We start from the raw sequence: 17739 nt of genomic DNA, 5'->3' as shown, positions 1-17739 counted from the left end.
GCAGGAACTCCAAACCTGGTCATCACACAAGCTTTGAAGCATCTGTATTCAGTTAATCAAAGTGCAGACACCTGCATGGAAAGTTCACTTATTTTCCAGGAAGGAAACCTGTTGAAATCAAAGGAGGTAAGGCATCCTTTAATAATAAAGTGCATGTAGAAATCAAAGGAGGTAAGGCATCCTTCATGATCAATACACCTTCTGCTTGTATCAAGCAGACATATTCAGTCCTACTACGTTGGGTCAGTTTAACCAAAATAAAAGTGCATGTGAAGTGCAACCAGATGGACAACCTGGATGGAGAATTACAAATTAACTGTAGGCTGCTAAAGGTCCAAAGGATGTTCATTTAAGTGGGCAAACGATTTACAGAAACTAAACGCTTAATTGGTAAGGAATTTTCTTCATATTCAAAACAGAGCAATCTGGAGGGAGTCTGACATGACAGAGGACCCTACAAGTCTTTGATTGAGTATGCCACACACAAGAATCCTTTACTTTCCAATCCAACCAAAGCTCCTTTCCAAATTCTTATTTTTGAACTTCAGTGGCAAAAGTTTGTCTATTCCTACGATTCACTAGTGAACACTTGACAGCAAGTACAGTTTCCAACAGCACTGAATTAAAGAGTCAAAGGGCACGTTATAAGCTGATGGAAGAACCACAAAAAAGAGGAGACCCAGTCACTGTCCATAATGCAGAGAAATTTCACTTTACTTCTAAGAAAAATTGTGAACTAAAGAAAATAGAAAGGAAGGCTAGGGAATGAGCTCAATATCCTTCTGGAATTACAGTGGTGCTGCCTCCCAGCACGTTAAAACATCACCGGGTGATTCAGTGAATTAAGTCTGGAAGTACAGTACTTCCCACTGTAAACTAAACATGATGGGATGCCTGGATACCCATTTGCCCCAACAATTACCTTGTTCTGAGATTTTGCATCATGCATCCTGTTATTCAGTAACAGTTTCTGTCGAGCTAAATGTCCTCTGAAAGCTGCCTGAAGCATAACAACTGCCTAGCATGGAAAGAAATAAGTAGATGTTAGTTCCTTTGAAAAATGGCAGCTATAAATTAAAACAAGAATCTGGAGGGAAAAGGCACACCAGAAAAATAACTTTCCCGTGTGCAACGAAAACTCCTTTATGTCCTGACATTTTCTTATTTGTAAGGGAGACACACATGTCCCCATTACTTCACAGGTACTCTGCTGCACTCCAGAGAACCCCCTGCCTGTGACACCCATAGACATACACCTCCAGGGTTTAAATTCAGTCTGGGAGGTGTTCATGCCTGATCTTACCAGATGCAGTTAGGTTCTAGCTGCCAACACTCGCCTCTTTCACAAACAGAGCAATGTGCTGCTATTCTCACATTAGATGCTGGCTACCCAGCAGGCTCTGTGGTACAATCAGAAATCAGGCCAAGCCTGGCAGACCACTGTGGTGATTATGCTGAACATAGGTCTTTCCTCTCTACTCAGAGATTTTACTGGATTCTAGCCAACAAAAAGCATCTAGATGTAAACCAGCTTGATTGTGTCACACGGTTAGAATTTGCTCTAATTTCTGAAAACAGGATTTGTAATGTTCGGGGAGAAAAAAAACTGTAAGATATTCTGTTGTGCTATCTGAAAACCAGTTTAATCAAAACCTTTGTGCAAAACGTTTATCAAAAAGTGACAAGTTTGTCAAAGTAATTTTCTTCATAATACTCAGAGATGCTTCTCCTTAGCAAAGGCTTCAAATTCCTCCTTCAAATCTCCCTGAAGATTCCTAACAGTGAAAATGAAAGAATTATTAGAATTACTTAATATAGAAAAACTTTCCTGTCTGTTTGTATCAAATTTTGTTCCAAAGTCAGCAGCGTTCATCTTGCAGTAGTTATCAAGTAGAGAAAATTTGAAACCAAAAGGGGAACACTTTGACCAGATGTATCAAACAAAACGTTTGTCAGAAGGAAGATCATGAGCCAGCCTGAAGAACAAACACAATCTTCGTACAGTTCATATTACAATAAAACCTCATAAAAAATAAAAGTATGTTTGTGCTTTGATACAAATTAAATGTGTTTTACTGTTTTGTTGGGTGTCATAAAACACACTCACCTCATCCAGAGCAATTTCTTTTTTCTGAAACGAAAAATGCCTGTTAATGCCAGATATGTGTACAAGCTTTGTTCAATAAAGACTTCCCAGATTTTCCCCAACAATTAAAACATACAGAAAACACTTGTCTCACCTCTTCCTGAAAACTCAAACAACAAACTTAAAGGAAAGAAAAGCTTTGCATCTTTGAAAGATGTGTGGAAAATTCTTTTATCTTTGCTTCCTAAGAAGCAGTTACAAGACCCACCTCACACCACAAGTCCTACATGTGGGAAAAGCAGCATTATGTTATTGCCCATACAACAAAATTTATGACTAATGCCTTTTTTTTTTTCCTAAGTTATTTTGTCCTAGTTTCTGCTAAGGGAATTTAACTTCTCAGTCATACTCCAAGGAGGCAACAGCAGCAGCACTGCTTCAAGCACTGCTGTGCTTCCTTAGTTTCTCTGCTTGCCCCCATTCAGAAACTGGCTACCTTGCAGCAGAAACAACAGGGTACTAGGGAGCAAAGGCAAAAGCAGCAGCAGGGAGGACTTGAAAAAAGCAGTGAAAGAGAAGATGGTGCTAAGGAATCACACTGGGAAGCACAGCTGCAGTTCCTAGAGCCTGGCAGCAGGCTACTCTAGATGCTAAAACAAGAGCAAGGTTCAGAGAAGGGTGTCCTCACTGCCCCCTGATAGGAGTATCTCACCTTGGTTCGGTACCTCTTCCACTGTCTCTGGATGATTTTGGCTGCTTGCTCCTTCCTGTGATTTTCTTTGCTTTTAACCGTACAGACTGGTGAAGACTCTTCAGCCTGGAGAAGAGAAGGCTCTGAGGAGATCTTACAGCACCTTCCAGTACCTGAAGAGGCTACAAGGATGCTGGAGGGGGCCCTTTTACAAGGGCAGGGAGTGACAGCATAAGGGGTAACGGATTTATACTGAAAGCGGGAGATGGAGATTGGACATCAGGAAATCCCTGGAGAGGGTGGGGAGCACTGGGACAGGTTGCCCAGAGAAGCTGTGGATGCCCCATCCCTGGAAGTGTCCAAGGCCAGGCTGGATGAGGCTGGGAGCAACCTGGCCTAGTGGAAGGTGTCCCTGCCCATGGCAGGGAGTGGGACTGGGTGGGCTTTAAGGTCCCTTCCAACTTAAACCAGTCTGTGGTTCTATAACAGCAGAGAGGAACCTCTAACTTGGTACACTTAAGACACAAGTTAGAATTCTATGAGAAACCGGTTAGAAATGACTCAGAAAAATAAACACCACAGTTGTTAGATGCTCATCCTGCCTGCAGGGTGGAAGGAAGTTAAAAAGTAACCTTTGGTTCTGAATATTGCTCATGTTCAAACTCATCATCTAGATGACTGTTACAGTGGAACACATTCCTGTCCAACCCATTTTAGCTGTTAGCAGAGCATGGGAGCATAAAGATTTTCATTTACACATACTCCTATTTTTCTATGCATTGCTAAAGCAGTAAGAGCTCCAACAGTAGAAGCTGCTGCTTTGTTGACCAGAAATGTATTTTATTGACAGTCTGAGAACAAATGTCAGGATACCTAATTTTGCAATTCTTCTCCAGGAAAGACTAGCATTAGTTAACCAGTGAGTTCTCTCATGTCTCATCCTGGCAACTGTGGCCCCATCATCATCTGTTTAGGCTTACTAATGAGTTGGCCATTGTATGACACCAACAGGACAGACAGCTTGTGTAAACTGGAATAACTCTACTCTTCTGTCTTGAAGAAATTAATTAGAAGAAAACAAGAAAAAAAACAAGATTTTGTTCCAGTTCTTTCTTCTGAGGTGTGGTTGCATATTCCACTTCTCATGATCTGATCCTTTTGATCCCTAATTATCCCATATTAATTGTCATACCTCACTTGCCAAACAAAAAGTTAACTGCCATTTTACAAGACTAATTTAATTTGCTGGTGTAAAGTTTTAAGCAGAGGAACAAGAGATTTTATAGACTGAAAACCTCTTCATTCTGTGAAAAGGGTTTATTTATAACTAAAACCCCTGAGTTACAGGCTTAAGTTTAGCAAATGGATCATGTTATATTAAAAATGACAACCTACTATTAAAATGAAAAATTGGTAGGAACTTAGCAATAATTACAAATAATGGGAACATTTCAATAAATGGATGGTTACTGGCCAAGAATATATATAGTCTGCAGAGGAAAAAGGAGCTGTTTATTGGCTGTTTTTAAAGACCCAAGTTATTTGGTATGCAAAACATCATCTAGCACCCATCAGCCTATAACACAAAAAAAGAACCTAAAGAATTGCATAGTATATCAAAAACCAGCATGGTCTTAAGCGCTGGACGTTTTTATTCATATTTTTAGTACCTGTATTTCAGGGTCTATTTATTTTTAAGTACAATCAAAATCCCAGCAATAATTCTCAACTAGGTTTTAGTGAAATGAGATTAACATGTCCACACTGCATCTGAAAGCATGTCTGCTGGTGTTCGTTCATCTCTACTGGCCAGTTACACCAACGTGTGGCAGAGGGACAGAAGATTGCAAAGATGTCAGGTTCAGCCATAATTCACAAAATAAAAATATCTCAACTGATGACAGAGCCCCACCTAAGACTGTCCAGGGGTAACAACTGCACGATTGTGTTTGTTAGATACTGGAAAATCCAGAAAGAGAGGTTCCATCCAAACAGAAAAGCTAATGAGAATTTTCTAACTAGACAACACACGTGCCCTAACCGATCACCTGACCAGCATAAAAATCACCAAAAAGGGGCTTTTGTCTTTTACCAGTCTGCCAGTGAGCACATTTACCTTCATCTACCTGGCAACTCCTCCAAGACTTCCTCCCTCTTCAAAATTAGAATGAAATTAGCTAATGGGTTTAGATGTTGTAAGAAGATACAAGCAAAGCCACAATTTTTTTTCCCCCTTAGAATGTAAGGCAAAAACCCTCAAACACTTAAAAGTGTAAGCTTCCTGCAACATTCCACTGAATTAAAAAAAAAAAAAAAAGCAATGGTGGGGCAGATAATCACTAAGAGAACAGCTCAAAAAACCCCCCAAGCTGTAATTGCAATTATTGAAACAATTTGTCAACAAATTCTGGGAATAACCATCATTCAGAATCTCTATGACAAGATTTACTGCCTCTGTGGAAACACAACTAACAGCTATTTATCAGCTCAATTTGCAATATATTAGTTAGGTGAAAGGGGAAAAAAAATCCAAATCCACCACCAACATAAAATCATGTGGCCATACCTTATTAAGCTTTTCTATTGTATCTTCTGCCTTTTGCCTCTTCTCTTCCTCCAATTCTGACTCCAATTTCCCTACTCTCTGTGTCAGGCCCTGGATTTCCTCACTATAGTTGGAAAAGCAAAGATATTTACAATGAGAAATTTTCTGTTGTTCCTGCTTTGAAAACACTCAACCCATTTCATAAGACTTGGTTGCTTTGAGTTTTTTTCTTAAAGGTCAAAGTGGGAAACTGCCCATGATACCATTATACATATTCTTACAGTAACAGACATGTAACATCATTCTCAAGATAGCACAGCCCCATGTTAAAATTGAGGGGAAAAAAAAAAAAAAGGCAGCAAAACACAACTGAAACCAAACCACCAAAACAAAAAAACCCAACACCACATCAACTCCCCAAGGTTACAATGGTACCTTTGATATTATTAATAATGCACTCAGATCTGATGACTGACAAATATGAAACTGTAGCGAAGTCCTTTCTCACAAAACCATAATGAAATCCCTTTCCCCCCTCCCCCCCCTTTTTACCACCCTTGTACAGGATTATTATCAACAGTTACACAGAATACATGGAGTAGAATGACACTGGCAATGATCTAGAAGCATAGACAGAGGTAAGGTTACTTACTCACTTACTACAGATTTTCCTTAGAAAGGGAAACATGATGCTGACCCCAACGTGGCAGCTTCGTTTTTCCATTTATCTTACTTATTTTTATTATAATTTAATTCTTATTTTTACTACACTACTTAGTCTTCCACTACTTCTCAAACCACTCTAGTAACTTACTAGTAACTCCCCTAGTAACTTACTCCATCCTTCCAAAACAGTTCTGCTTAAATGAATTCCCAACTTCCCGCAGTTCAGATAAATTCCTATGGATTTTGAGCCACGAGAAATTTTTTCTAACAGATATTTTTTTGGTTCTGGAAGGATCTAGTAATACACAATATGATACCTTAAAGTCTGCTCTTCCGTACTCTTTTCTTCCAACTTATTCTGCCACTTCTGTAGCTCCAGCTCCACTTCAGCCTTAGCCTGCAGCAACTGCTTAATAGCTAACCTACAAAGGTGCAAGGAATACTTCATACATTCATACTTCAAAGTAGTTACTTTTGCTTAAACTTCTAAATAAAATAGACACTGTCAAATCTGTGAAGTAACTAAATGTTTAATTTTTCCTTTCAAACAAACAAACAAAACTACACAACCACACACTGCTCAGACGCAAAAGGCCTTCTCGTCTGCTCACGCTATGCGTTCTTGTTCGGAGGCGAGCTGGCACAGGAGGCAGCGTGTCTTATCCACCACACGCAGCTGTGTGTACACCTCTGCTCGTGATCAGATGAGCCTGCCCGCCCTTACGCACGGACACACCAAATGAGGCCAAGCAATACAAACTGTGAATCAGTTCTTTACTGGGGAGAAAAGAAGCCACAGTGCATCATACGGCAGAAGGCAGGCTTTCACGGAGAAGTGGTAGATCAGGACAAAACATGTTGGAAAAACAAGACAGATCTTTACAGCAAAATACTTGCAAGAAGTGCTGTGTAAAGTGACATATAACACTTCAAAGGCTTTCCAGTGAGGTTGGCAAAAAATATGCCTTGAAAAACGTGCTAGAAACAAGCAGAAATTCTCATTTTCCATCCTCTCACCATCTTTTTTTCAGCAATATAATTTTTACAAGGCTAGCAGGACTATAAGAAGCTTTTGAAAATAAAAGCTGAAGGGACCCTAAAAATCCATTTTCTTGCTGAACGTGTGAATGCTACATCATTTCATAATGGGATCAGAAATCATTAAATAATTCACACCAACAAAAAGACAAGAGTCACACTTACTCTTGATTGAGTAGGAGATTTTGAAGTGCCTTCCTATCACTCTTCAGCTTCTTCACTAGCCCTTGGAGGCGATGACATTCCGCAACATGGTCTACCTGTTGAGAGGCTGGATGATCCAGGCCTGCAGAAGGCGAAGGTGACACAGCAAGTAACTGTGACGACTCACCATCTACTGATGACACCCTGGTGTTCTCCATGGCACATACTTTCTAAACAGGATAAATTTACACAAAAAATAAAAAAAAAAGGGAAAAAAGAAGAAAATAAAATTCAGCATAGAATTATTTTATTTAGCTCATGAGAAAAGATGCAATGGAAGTTAATTCTAAAATGTGCATCTGCATGTAACAAGTAGGAGAAAAGAAAAAAGGGAGGAAGGGCATATGGGACAGACATCAGTTTACATGTATGAGCCAGAATGCAAGAGACTGATCGGTTGAAGGACTACATGCCGTCAGCAGAAACCAGTGGTTCTGCATTTTCTGCTCCAAGACAGGTAAGATTTATGATCACTTACCTTTTCTAGTTCCGAAATCCGCCTCACCAGCCTCTGCCTGCTCCACTCACTATAATCTAAATACAATAACAAAGATTTAAACATGAAACCAGATCAGTGAGTCAACACTGTCCTTGCTTTTTGAAACTTCTGTCCACACAGAAAGCCTATCTAAAGATCTCTGAACCCCAACTTCAAATATGCAGCAAGGAAGAAATGAGAATGATCTTAAAACATATGACTTCTATACCAACTATTCCAGAAATCAAATATGAAGTTTTCAACAGCTGAAAAACAGTCTTCCAGTGAAACATTAGATCTTCAAGTAATTCCTGCCCTGGATTCTCAGGGATAATAATAAAGGAAACCCAGATCTGACTGGAGCAGCACATCCAGAAGTCAGAGAAAGACTCCTGTAAGAAACTTTGCCCCTCCTGAATCTTCACCTTTTTTAATAACTCCCTCATTTCTACCATAGTAGGGTCCTGCTCTCAAACACATCTTTCCAATCTAGCTAAATCCACGTTCACCAACTTTTCAGCACCTACTTTTTGTTTTATTGGAAGGAGAAGAACTGCCGAGTACATGATCTAGATGTTCTTTCAAATTCCGATTCTCATTCTGCAATTCCTTGATGTTCCTGGATAATCTCAGGACAGCAGCATTCAGCGCCTTGAGTCGGTTTTGGGTATCTCTGCCCTCTGTACTTGAAAACGGGGTCAGAAACAGAACGTTAACTTAAAAGCAGAGAACAAAGAAGCAGCATTAAAAAGAGGGGAACAGCAGTGCTGTTCAGGTCAGCTAGCTAAGTTAACTGCCTCAGGTCCCCCCCCAGTAGCATTTCTTAACATTTTTTACTTGAGGAGTTACCTATTCTTTTAGGGAAAAAACCCACGCAAAGGCCATCTTGCTCAACACTTTCAAATAGTTTTAATTTGTGTCAAAAGGAAAAAAAAAAAGATACTTTGAAAGTCCATTTATTACTTCCTCCTCCACTCTGTTTCATTAACACACAACAAGGGTGCTTGTGTGAGTTTTACTTGTTTGGTTTTCTATTTGTTTCGCTAACCAACCTTATACTGCTTCACCAGCACTCTGTGGACTGCTGATTTAAAAACACTTGTCTTAGCCAACCGGCAGACTCTTCCCAACAACTGTTCAGCATGGAAAGCTAACCTGCATGCTTTGAATTGCTTGCTTTTGCTTAAACGGGTTGAGACTGGGAGAGAGGGCAGGCTATATGTGGATGGAATTAGTCTCAAGCAAATCCAACACCCAAGTGTATTTTCAGATAACTGAATGCTGCTCTAACGTACAAGAAACTCTTCCTGTGAAAGTAAACCCCAAGAGAAACTTCTTTCTTCATTTAAGTTACTTTCTAATCAATAAGAGATTTTAAACAAATTTGACATACTTTTGGACAAATGCCACTACTGCCAGTGGAAATCACGGAACAGTTTGTGGAGTCTGGCATCCCATCCACTGGAATAATTACAAGGTAAAAGGGGAGACAGTCTACAGTTTGCAGATCAGCGTGGAAAGCTGAATCTAATCTACCTTTTGGAAATTAAAAGGAAATGAAGCCATAAAAACAAACAAATAAGACTGCCCAGATGCCACGGATGACAATTCATACAGCTGTCCCAGGCAGGAAAGAAAAACACGTAAAAAGCAAAACACGACACACCACAAGAAAGGAAAGTGACAGAAATTATAGACATCATAACCGTATCACCGAGTGCCATTATTTTAGGCTCATCAGAACCTAAATGAAAGAATTGCAGACCATTCTGAGGGCTCGAAAGGTTGCCTAGTTTCTAGCTACAATTGGACACTACATCTTCACATATAAATAATCATTTTTAAGCATTAACACTGAAAAAGAGGAGCTACATGACATTCATTTCAGCCAGAAACACCACAGACAAGCATCATGAAAGACAGACTCTCCTACAATTCTATGTGCAGAGTCCCGACCTTCAATATCATTTATTATTTCAGTGCTCAGTCTCTCCAGTAGAGACTGACAGGCACGTAATGGAGAGAGACTGCCCTGACCACTGCTTTTTGAAGCTATGAATAAATGAGGACAAGGAAGAGACCCGATGACTCATTTTCACCTGCAAATAAATGAGGTGTGATGGCTTACAGCCTCGAGAGGCTCGTCACTGCATGCCTGAGTCAAGAGAGAATTATTTTTTTTAAGCAGTGACAGAACAAATGACAGTTTTCAATCCACAAGAGAGAGTGAATTAGGGAAACACAAGTACTATCCATAATGGCCTATAAAGAGTTCTCATACATTTCAATCAATCTAAATAATTACACCCTAAATTCAGATAGTTGCCTGTACTTAACACTAGGAGGGCAAGCGTATTTTGAAGGGGTGTGGTAACAAGACTCTATTACTCTCTTCTCAGCTCGAATAACCCTTACTTGCATAGACACTTTTACTCTGATCTCTTACTGGAGCTTTGTCTTTTGCCTTTGTGCTTTGACTTTTATTTCCTCTACGGACCATTTACCCTCACCGCCCTGTATACACCCGCACACCAGGCATAAGCACCACTACAAGCCTCTCTGACAGTGTTTTCCTAGTGCCACTCAGGGGTATCTCACAGAAGATGTGCAGATTTGATGTGCAGATCTGCTTTGCTGTACCACCGGAAAATAATGTTTACTCCAAAATACCATCTCTGCAGCATACACCCTAGAGCAAGATGCAGAACTGACTTGAGTAAAATGCCAACTATCTAGAGAGTTTGTTTCAATTACCAGTGATGTCAGAAAAGGTGTGATTATGGGGGAAGATGGATTTTATTTAACTGAGAGAATTTTTCAGAACTTTCATGTACTTTTTAAAATAGCTCTACTATTTTTCAACATTTGCTAAATGACCTAAAAGAAAAAACAAACCAAACCAAAGGTGACTAAGACATATGCCAAAGCTGTGAAGCCAACCAAAGCAGTACCAAAAAGCAAATCCAGCAACCTAAATGACAAAAACTGTTCCCACATAGTTGTGTTCCATCAGTTGTAGTAGTATATGAGGGGTATATCAAACACATATATGCAAACATTTGCCTCACAAGAATGAAACATACTTTTTCCTCATAGTCTCAGATTTTGCCAGGAGGAGTTGGAGACGATGAACCTGTGAAATATGAAATACAGATTCCATTAAGGAGCTAGCTGTGGAAGCTGACATCGCTCATGCAACCCATTTGTCCATTAGGTGAAAATCAGAACAAGACTCTTGGGTAGTAGGAGAGGCAATGATGCCATCACTGAAAATCAGGCTAGCGTTACATTGGCTTTCATCTAGATGCTCGTGGTAGTTTATTTCCACTTTTTGGTTAACACACCCAACTTACTGGAAGAAAAAAGGTTTTTCAGTACGTATGTTTGGAACTATGAGAAATCTGTGAAAATCTGATTCCAATGACAGGTGCAGCTCAGCTGTAAGAAACCTAAAACCTTCCATGTATACTTTGACTCAACAACTGAACAACTTCCTCTCAGTATGCAAGTTGAGGGACCTGTCAGACATACCTCTTCATAGTAGGTTTCCATAGCTATCCTCATTTCTTCCAAATTACCGGTCTTCATGTCTGCCTGCAATTTGCTGAAAATATAATAATACAAAAAAACATTCAGTCAGACCCATCCATTATCGCCGTAAACCTGCTGGTTTACAATTTCTGGGTTGGTGGTTTGTAATTCTCAGTATGTTCTCAAAGTACACTAAAACATGTTAAGGAACAGAAGAATACAGAGGTAAAAAACCCATGGATTTCAAATTCCCTTTATTATATCTTCCAGTACAAGCCTCCAGCCCCCAAAGTCATACTTAATGGTGTTGTCTTTCTCCTTGCACTGTTGTTCTAGCTTGAGAATCTTCTGCTTTAATCCACTAACCGCCTACAGAAAGAAGAAAGAGCTCATGAGTCCCAGAATAATCTGTCTCTCCACAGAAGAGCCATTTCTGCATAGCCTTGCTCTGTCTTTATAAACTGTACCTAACCAGATATACTTATTTCTACATACTTGACTACGTAGTAAACCATGAGCATGTCTGCATGTCTCTGGCCCTGATAAACTCAAAGCATCAAATAATAAGGACAATACTCCCTAAACAGTTTCAAGACAGTGACAAAGGCAGCTCCCTCAAATAATGTTAATTCCAGACATTTGTTACTGGTTTCTTATCTGACTGCAGAAATAATGGTCACATAATACCCTAATTCTTTTTCACTTCACTTTACTTTTTAATCAGTAGTCTTTCAGTTTGGCAAGAGGTAAAAAAAGAAAAATGAAAGCAAAAGGTAATGAAGTAACTATTACCCATCCATTATTAGTCGTCTTTTTTGACAAAGCTTGTGCCAGCTCTGAGCCCTGCAAGAGAAGACAGATAAAGCAAGTAACCAACCTTTATACTTTATTCTACTGCCAGCTCTTGCCACAGAATTTTATAACCTACTCATCTCCACAGTCATTTCACAGGCCAACAGTTTGAACCCTGAAGTCCCTATGCTCATTGTTTTGTATTAGCACACTTCGCCCAAGATGTTGATCTCCGCACAGAAAGTGACAGCCACAGGGAATTTGGTGAAATTCAGGTCTTCTAACAATGACCCTAAATGCTTCTCAGCCTTGTGGGGCTGACAATACGGCTCATCTTTTACTTCCTGGTCCAGGTGTCAGGACTGCATGCATCAGTCACCATGGCAGATGTTAAACTCCCTACTATTCTCAGGCAAAATATTCAGAAACTGGGCCTCTAAAGAAACAGCATTTTCACATTTAATTTCTGAAGGTAAAATATCTTTTCTAAACAAACTTATCAGCACAGCATTGCATGATCTTCCTTTGAACGGAGCTGGACTGGTGAGCTGAGATATACAAGACAGAAATTCCCTTCACATCAACCAACTCTCTCCCATATTCAAGCTCATCCTTCCTCGGAGCCAACAGACTACAGAACCCTGAAATCCAGAGAGACAAGGAGAAGAGGATCACACTGCACAGCACTCTTTTGCCTCACTTTTATCCCCCCTCAAGAAACAGTCACCCTGAAAGGATCCAACAGTTGTTCAATCTGTTTATTCTTTCTATTGTTCTCTTCTTCTAGTCGACGAAGCTTAGTTTTCATCCGATCTCCCTCATTTTTCTGAGCGTGTATTGTCTAAAAGAGGGGAGAAAAACTGTAAGCACGTTTCAGAAATAGAAACACACTGAGTTTTCACATAGAAACATGTTTTGATGTGAATAACAATCCAATTAGGATGGTCAGGATGAAACAAGAGAAAGAAAAGAACAAAAAAAAAAAAAGGAAGAGACCATCACACTGGACCAGGACTGACTGATAAGGATGGTGACAGGCAAAGATAAAAGGAAAAGGTTTAAGAAAAAGGCAACCTTACACAAATGATCCACAACAGTCAAGATTCTTGCCTAAGGTGTCCCTAGTGTTCAACATGCCCAGTCCTCATCTTTCACCCACTGCACCGAACTCAACTGACAAATTGTTAAAATGTGATAGGAAACAGCTGAGGGGGACAAAAGACAAAAAAACGGGGAGATGGAGGGACAAAGAAACCAAATGCAATGAACCTTTTCAGCGTCCAGCTAGGCCATGGCTGGGGTTCAAGACTGGGTATACTTCAGGGCTGCCAGATCCAGAACTCAGAAGTATCTATCACACCATAAGAACAATCAAATTGCCTTAAACAGACAAGTTTAGTTTAGCCTTGCTATACAGATACAAAATCAAAAATCTGGTGGATGTCCCAGTTGTAGAAATCAAAGTATTCTAAACCAACAAGGCCTGGGCAGCTACAGGGGGACTGGAGTGACCCTATGACTTTCTATGTAAGTATCAGAGAGACCATACCTTTTTCAGTTCTATAATTTCATCATACATATCTTCTTTTTCTTTGTAGTCAGGAGTTCCAGAAATGTAGCCTACAGAAAAAGGTACATAAAATAACCAGATTTTTAACTAATCAGAAACCTTACAGTTAAAATATCTAGATCAGCACCAAACTTGAAACAAGGCTTTTTTTTTTTTTTTAAGAAGAAAGTCATCAAGAAAATTAATTCTAGAAATGGAGGTAAAAAGGAGATGTTACTGTATGAAACTTCTGCCAGATTTTACAGCAAATTTCTCCTAATTGCTTCTCTTCTCTCTGGTGCTAGATTAAAACATCCCTCTCAAGGAAGACACACACTTCACAGAAGACTGCAGTCTCCTCATCCCAACAAATCAATTGTTTTACAAAACATTTCTAAAAGATGCCCAGAATACATTTTTGTATTTCTGTCCAAATGTATGTAAAAGTCTATCATCTGTTAAAGTTGCCAGAAACCGTGTATGACAAGTAACAGTATAGGTTTCATTTGAAATGGAAGTGATATTAAGTTTACCATTCTCCTTTAAGAAAAACATGAAAAAGTTTCACATTTTGCTCTTCTCATTAAACTCAATTGATTTGAATCTCACAGCCATGATAAAACACTTTCTAGAGAAGAAGTAAAAGGAGTCAAATTACATAGAATTTCAGGCAAGCAGATGGTTTCTATCAATGGTTCCTAAAATATGTTTTGCAAAGTCAAAATAAATTGTCTACAGCTGGCCCATTGAACTATATTATATTTGCAACGTTTTCAGCTGCAAATGCATGGCAATTTGAAAAAAGTTCTGAAAGCTAATAGTGATTCATTGCTCAAAAAAATTTGGAAACCCCAGTCTTATCCAATTTAGAAATCTCAAAATGTATCCCATGGATCACATTTTGACACATATATTTTAGTACAGGTTAAACTGAACTGGTTCTTGCTTCACTAAAGTGAGGATCTTAAGCAACGTGTATTTTTATGTGGAAAAAAGATCATTAACTTTTATCTACCACAACATTATATAGTTTACCATTACTAGAAGAACGAGAATGTTTTGGCTTCTTCATTCCTAGAGCTTCCTTCAAATATTCTGGAGTGTTACTAGAAATGTTAGTTCGCATATGCTCCACGTCAACATCTGATTTCAGAGGATAGCTCATTCCTGCCAACAAAAATGGAACACAAATACAAAAATCAGGGATAATTGTGAATTAAATTTGTGGATTTATTCTGAGCAAATGCAACATGGAAAGCTCCAGATGCTGTTAATTATTCCCTCTATAAATTCCAATGCTCAAGATCAGATAAGTCCAACCACCCAAATAAATACTAGCGAAATAACTTCCTATCTAGCCTATAATCAAATACAAATCTATTTCTTAAGAGTTTATATGTTAATCTGCCCACAACACTGAATTTTATCCACATATGCAGAAGAAGTTTCTATACTAATACCTTGTTTCAATGATCCCAGACACATCTGCCTTGAGTTTTTTACAGCTGGGGTCTCGAGATATGCACTGCCTGTTCCCTGCTGAGGTCGCCAAACTGCACCTTTTTTAGGATACAGTTGCGTGCTAGAGCTGTATGGAGACTCTAAAACAAAAGAAAATATCTCAGCATTGCCTTAAAAAGCTCAAGGACACAACAATTCTTTCACATGCTTCAAGGTTCCCAGACACAGCCCTGTTACTTAAACCAACATAAATTAACAGCATACTACACACTGGCTTATGCAGAGCAACGGGACATTCACTTAAAAAAAAATAAATCATGATTAAGAAAAAAATCCAATTCCAAAAAAATCAAGAGGCTTACAAAGAGGCATACTGACAGTAACATGACTCAACATCCATAGAAATATTTACACGTACAGTTTGCACAGGCATCCTCAAGATACCTGCATGTCTAAACTCTTAGGTTGACTGGATGTATGAATGAATGTATACACAAATGTCCTATCAATGTGAAAAATATGTGTAGCTAAACAGACAGAAGTAGCTCTATAGCTACTAATCCACAGCAACTTTCTTGCAGTATTCAAGTTATTGGTCTGATGCAACTGCTGGGGAGCCCCTCACATTACTCCTTCAGGTCTGGCGGTCAGGTTCAAATACTGACACCAATTCCACTTAAAATTAGCTAATTAGTTAATGGGCTAATTAGTTAGTCTTCAAATTACCAAGAGAAGTACATAGAGCAAGAAGCAATGTCACAAACATACTTGAAATTAAACAGCTATTTTAAATTCCATCATTCAGGCAAGCAAAAGGACTTCAGGAAAAGAAAGAAGATAGCTGCACATTTCCCAGAGAAGCATGCCTCTTCCTCAACCTAAAGCATCATTTTAAAGTACAACATTATTTAATTTGTTAGAAACAAAACAAAGTAACAACAATCAGCAACATGTTGACGTAAAGTCTTTTTTGAAACATTCACTGGAAGTATAAAATGGAAGGTAAATGGAAAAGTAGAGTAAGAAACACAAACCCCAGAAAAAGCCGACAAAAACCTGCAGATCTAATAACAACATTGTACTTAAAAGGTCATGTAAAAACCCCCACAAACCTACAACAACAAATGAAACAGAGCATAATCTACAAACACAGGTATCTACTAGAAGATAGGTGGCTCCTATGAGCCATAATAATAATTGTAAACTATTTCTGCACAGCAAGTATCAGCATTTGTCCAGAAAGACAAAGTAAAATTCAGAATGCTTGCCATTAGGAGGGATAACATGTGAAGAAAGTGGTTCATGCTGGAGAATCAAGAATTACAATTAGCCCATAAACTTCAACATTTAGCCTATAAAAGTCTAACTTCATTGGTTACAGAACAAATCTCACATAGGTGTGCTCTGCACACACCACTGAATAATTCTGAGAATAACAGGATGTTGTTTCAAGTAAATCTTCCAGTTTCTGTGTCCCACAAATGTATCTTGTTTCGCAATAATGAAAGGAGAAGAAAAATTTTTCTAATACTTACTTGGTGACTTTGGAGGCATGTGAAAAACTTTCTTCTTTAATTTCTGGAAGAGAATAAGAATTTTTAATGTATACAAAATATTTCACTCTTTAAAGATTACAGCATATATCTCAAAATTGGCTTCAATCTCCACCTTGGATGAAGAGCACTTGTTTTAATAACAGAATCTTCTGTGTAGAAAACAAAAATAGTAGCATTATGTATATTTGGCCACAGCAGTGGTCACCAGAATTAAGGGAGGTGCCTACTGAGGTTTCATGCTACAAATAAAAAACAGTCTATTCATGATCGGAACACAAAGACCTTTCCCATCAGTAATAAATATAAGTAGCAGCAAATTCAAGATGACCACAGAATAGATGCTGACCTGTAGAACCACGTAACTAAAAGACTTAGTTAATTCTATTAAGACTCTGTAAAAGGATTATTTAGGCCTTTAACTTGAAAGAACAGCAAAATGAAGCCAAAAATCATTTGTAGCCCCAGCACTGAGAATTTAGAAGCCAGAATTACATCTGGAATTAGAGGAGGCTTTTGAATCAAATCATATTGCAATAACATTGTTAGCTCTCCCCTCTGAAGGGTCTCTCATCGATCAGGAGGCATCACGTGGACGCAGCATGTGCAAGAACACAGTGAGACATCTTTTAAGGCATTCAACTGCAGCGCACCACTAACAAAACTCACCGTTTCTGTATCTGACTCACAGGTTATCACAGAAAGGCTGTCATCTCCCTGGGAAAGAGAGACATTAACTGTGACATTTGCTACTAAGTATTGGTTATAATACATGTCCAGAAAACTTTATGTTCTTTTACTATCACAACAAAGTCTGAGTGCAACAAATTCAAATGGTAAATGTGTCAACACTGTTGCAAAAAAAACAGCAACATTTGCTCTAATACAAACAATACGTGTGATATAGCGCAAGTCACTTCAGACTCGAGCTACAGTGTGCACTTCAGCACACAGCATTACAACAGCTGAACCTTCAGGTGCCCCATCTTCCAAGGTGCTGGTTCTGTATGATTTTTTTTCCCTGTAGAGTTAAGCAGCAACTCGTCCATCTGTCCCCTTCCTCACTCACTTGATCCTACCTTTGCTATTCTACGGAAACATTCAGTAAATTCAGCTGGAGAAGCGATCAGGCTGAGGAAAAAAAC

The 17739-nt window shown here is 38.9% G+C and overlaps 1 protein-coding gene across 1 annotated transcript in view; it reads right to left on the bottom strand.

The window, feature by feature from the left end:
- Nucleotides 1-17311, bottom strand: part of IQCE (IQ motif containing E) — a gene marked incomplete at its 5' end in the record, with an annotated part of 22976 nt that extends 5665 nt beyond the window's left edge. Inside the window, 19 exons of the mRNA XM_010154881.1 lie at nt 199-204; nt 911-1018; nt 2108-2131; nt 2799-2894; nt 5344-5446; nt 6306-6410; nt 7192-7400; nt 7709-7764; nt 8236-8393; nt 10792-10841; nt 11240-11312; nt 11538-11608; nt 12032-12082; nt 12759-12872; nt 13581-13651; nt 14616-14747; nt 15041-15181; nt 16577-16619; nt 17264-17311. Coding sequence (XP_010153183.1) covers nt 199-204; nt 911-1018; nt 2108-2131; nt 2799-2894; nt 5344-5446; nt 6306-6410; nt 7192-7400; nt 7709-7764; nt 8236-8393; nt 10792-10841; nt 11240-11312; nt 11538-11608; nt 12032-12082; nt 12759-12872; nt 13581-13651; nt 14616-14747; nt 15041-15181; nt 16577-16619; nt 17264-17311 — 1659 coding nt within the window. The remainder of the gene's footprint in view (nt 1-198; nt 205-910; nt 1019-2107; nt 2132-2798; nt 2895-5343; nt 5447-6305; nt 6411-7191; nt 7401-7708; nt 7765-8235; nt 8394-10791; nt 10842-11239; nt 11313-11537; nt 11609-12031; nt 12083-12758; nt 12873-13580; nt 13652-14615; nt 14748-15040; nt 15182-16576; nt 16620-17263) is intronic.
- Nucleotides 17312-17739: the final 428 nt, after the last annotated feature.

The sequence above is a fragment of the Eurypyga helias genome, unplaced genomic scaffold (genome assembly GCF_000690775.1).
Source record: "Eurypyga helias isolate BGI_N326 unplaced genomic scaffold, ASM69077v1 scaffold19057, whole genome shotgun sequence".
Classification (NCBI taxonomy): domain Eukaryota; kingdom Metazoa; phylum Chordata; class Aves; order Eurypygiformes; family Eurypygidae; genus Eurypyga; species Eurypyga helias.
The sequence above is the reverse complement of the archived record's forward strand: the minus strand, read 5'-3'. Positions and strand labels throughout refer to the sequence as shown.